Source organism: Zingiber officinale, chromosome 9A (genome assembly GCF_018446385.1).
Source record: "Zingiber officinale cultivar Zhangliang chromosome 9A, Zo_v1.1, whole genome shotgun sequence".
Lineage (NCBI taxonomy): Eukaryota > Viridiplantae > Streptophyta > Magnoliopsida > Zingiberales > Zingiberaceae > Zingiber > Zingiber officinale.
The window spans coordinates 133,592,303-133,594,286 of record NC_056002.1 but is presented as its reverse complement, the minus strand read 5'-3'; the positions used below and the strand labels follow the sequence as shown (position 1 = coordinate 133,594,286).

Genomic DNA, 1,984 nt, shown 5'->3' with positions numbered 1-1,984 from the left:
CACAAATTGGATACCAAATTTATTATTATTATTATAGTAACTAAGATTGGATACCAAATGTATTGTTATTATTATTTTCATATTTATCCTAATATATTTCTATTTATTATCTAGACGAACTTTATGAAAGTTTTTTCCCCTAACAAACTATTTTCTTTCATCCTCATCTCCGGTCTCTGTCAATCGCGAGATGTTATATAGATCGATCTATCGGTCAGTGTGGACATTCATCACGGTCGGCAGACAAGGCGGCGGCGTCCGGTACGGTCATGGATCTCAAGAAAGATTTTCACATGAATTCCGGCGCCGGCGACAACAGCTACGCCCGCAACTCTAAGATCCAGGTTCCATCCTTATCGCTTATTATCTCTGTGTTTGAGCAACTGATACGTGAAGCATTCTCCGGGAGTGCAGGGATTGATCATATCCAAATCCCAAAGCGAGCGCCGGGAAGCGGCGGTGGCGGCCTACCTAGGCACCGGCCGGCCGGCGACTATGAGCGTTGCGGACTTGGGGTGCTCCTCCGGCCCCACGGCGTTGCTCGCGGTGGAAGACATCATGGCGGCGGTCGAGAGGGCGTGCGTGGAGCTGCACGGCCAGCCGCCGGAGTTCAATCTGCTCCTCAACGACCTCTACGGCAACGACTTCAACGCTGTCTTCGGATCCTTGCCGGAATTCAACTCGCGGAGGCAGGGAAAAGGCCTCTGCTTCGTCACCGGCGTGCCCGGCACGTTCTACGGCCGGCTGTTCGCCGCCAAGAGCCTGCACTTGGTCTGCTCGTCGTCCAGCCTCCACTGGCTTTCTCAGGTCGATCGATCGATCGGAAACTTCAATGCCAATCAAAACTATACATATAAATTAGTGTTTGTGAATTCGCAGATGCCTGAAGAACTTCAACAGAAGGAAGGATCGCCGGCGGCATGCGTGAACAAAGGGAAGGTGTTCATATCGGCAGGCAGTCCCCCGTGCGTGGCGGAGGCTTACCGGAAGCAGTTCCACAGAGATTTCACGACCTTTCTCCGGTGTCGCGCAGAGGAGATCGTGAGGGGAGGGTTGATGGTGTTGGCGTTCATGAGCAGGAAGAACAGAGAGGCCGCCATGATGGAGGACCTCTACATCTGGGAGCTACTCGCAGATGCACTCAACGCCATGGCCTCCGAGGTATGCTAAAATTAACTAACACGCCCTCTGCCTTCTTCCAGATGCCGTCGACGCCATGACTGATAAAACTGCGGAGCAGAATTTGGTGGCGCAGGAAAGGATCGACTCATTCGACGCTCCCTTCTACGCGCCGTCGATGGAAGAGTTAGAGGAGGAGATCGAGGGCGAGGGCTCGTTCTGCATCCGAAGCTCCGACCAGTTCCTAGTCAGGTGGGACGACGACGATCAGTACTCTGGCACCGGCGGGGAGGCGAACGTGACGGCGAGGCCGGTGACGCACGCCGTGCGCATGGCGAAGGGGGTGAGGGCGGTGTCGGAGTCGATGCTGAGGAGCCACTTCGGGGAAGGCTTCGGCATGGACGATCTCTTCTGCAGATACGGCGGATTACTGGCGCAGTATTACGCGGATAGCGAGGCGGCGGTGACGAACGTGGTGATCTCTCTGGTGAGGAAGTGAATAAAAAGTATTTTGAATAAAGTATCTCACTTACATGTGAGAAATTTATAATTTTAAAATAAACTCATTACGGTCACGAATTATGAATTATTGACTATTTTAAATATTGAACCGGAATCATTGGGAAGGTTAAGATTGTAGGTCGAATTTTTTTGAAAATTATCGAATCGGTGATTTAAATTTTGATGGGAGTTATTTTATAATATGAAATTATTACCAATCTCTTTATTGAGTGCAAATATATGAAATCTATCTTCTGGGCTAGGGTGCAACTGAGTTAATTAGATATATTCGTTCGTGAGTTGATTCTTAACTACGGTACATTATAGATTAATTTCTTTTAGTAGAAAAATAATTATGAAATAT

The 1,984-nt window shown here is 49.1% G+C and overlaps 1 protein-coding gene across 1 annotated transcript; it reads left to right on the top strand.

The window, feature by feature from the left end:
• The first annotated feature begins 226 nt into the window (after positions 1-226).
• Positions 227-1,693, top strand: LOC122020925 (probable jasmonic acid carboxyl methyltransferase 1). Its single transcript, XM_042578971.1, has 4 exons — positions 227-344; positions 415-807; positions 880-1,161; positions 1,241-1,693. Exons 1-4 carry the CDS (start codon positions 270-272, stop codon positions 1,616-1,618), a joined length of 1,128 nt encoding a protein of 375 aa, XP_042434905.1. The 5' UTR covers positions 227-269; the 3' UTR covers positions 1,619-1,693.
• Positions 1,694-1,984: the final 291 nt, after the last annotated feature.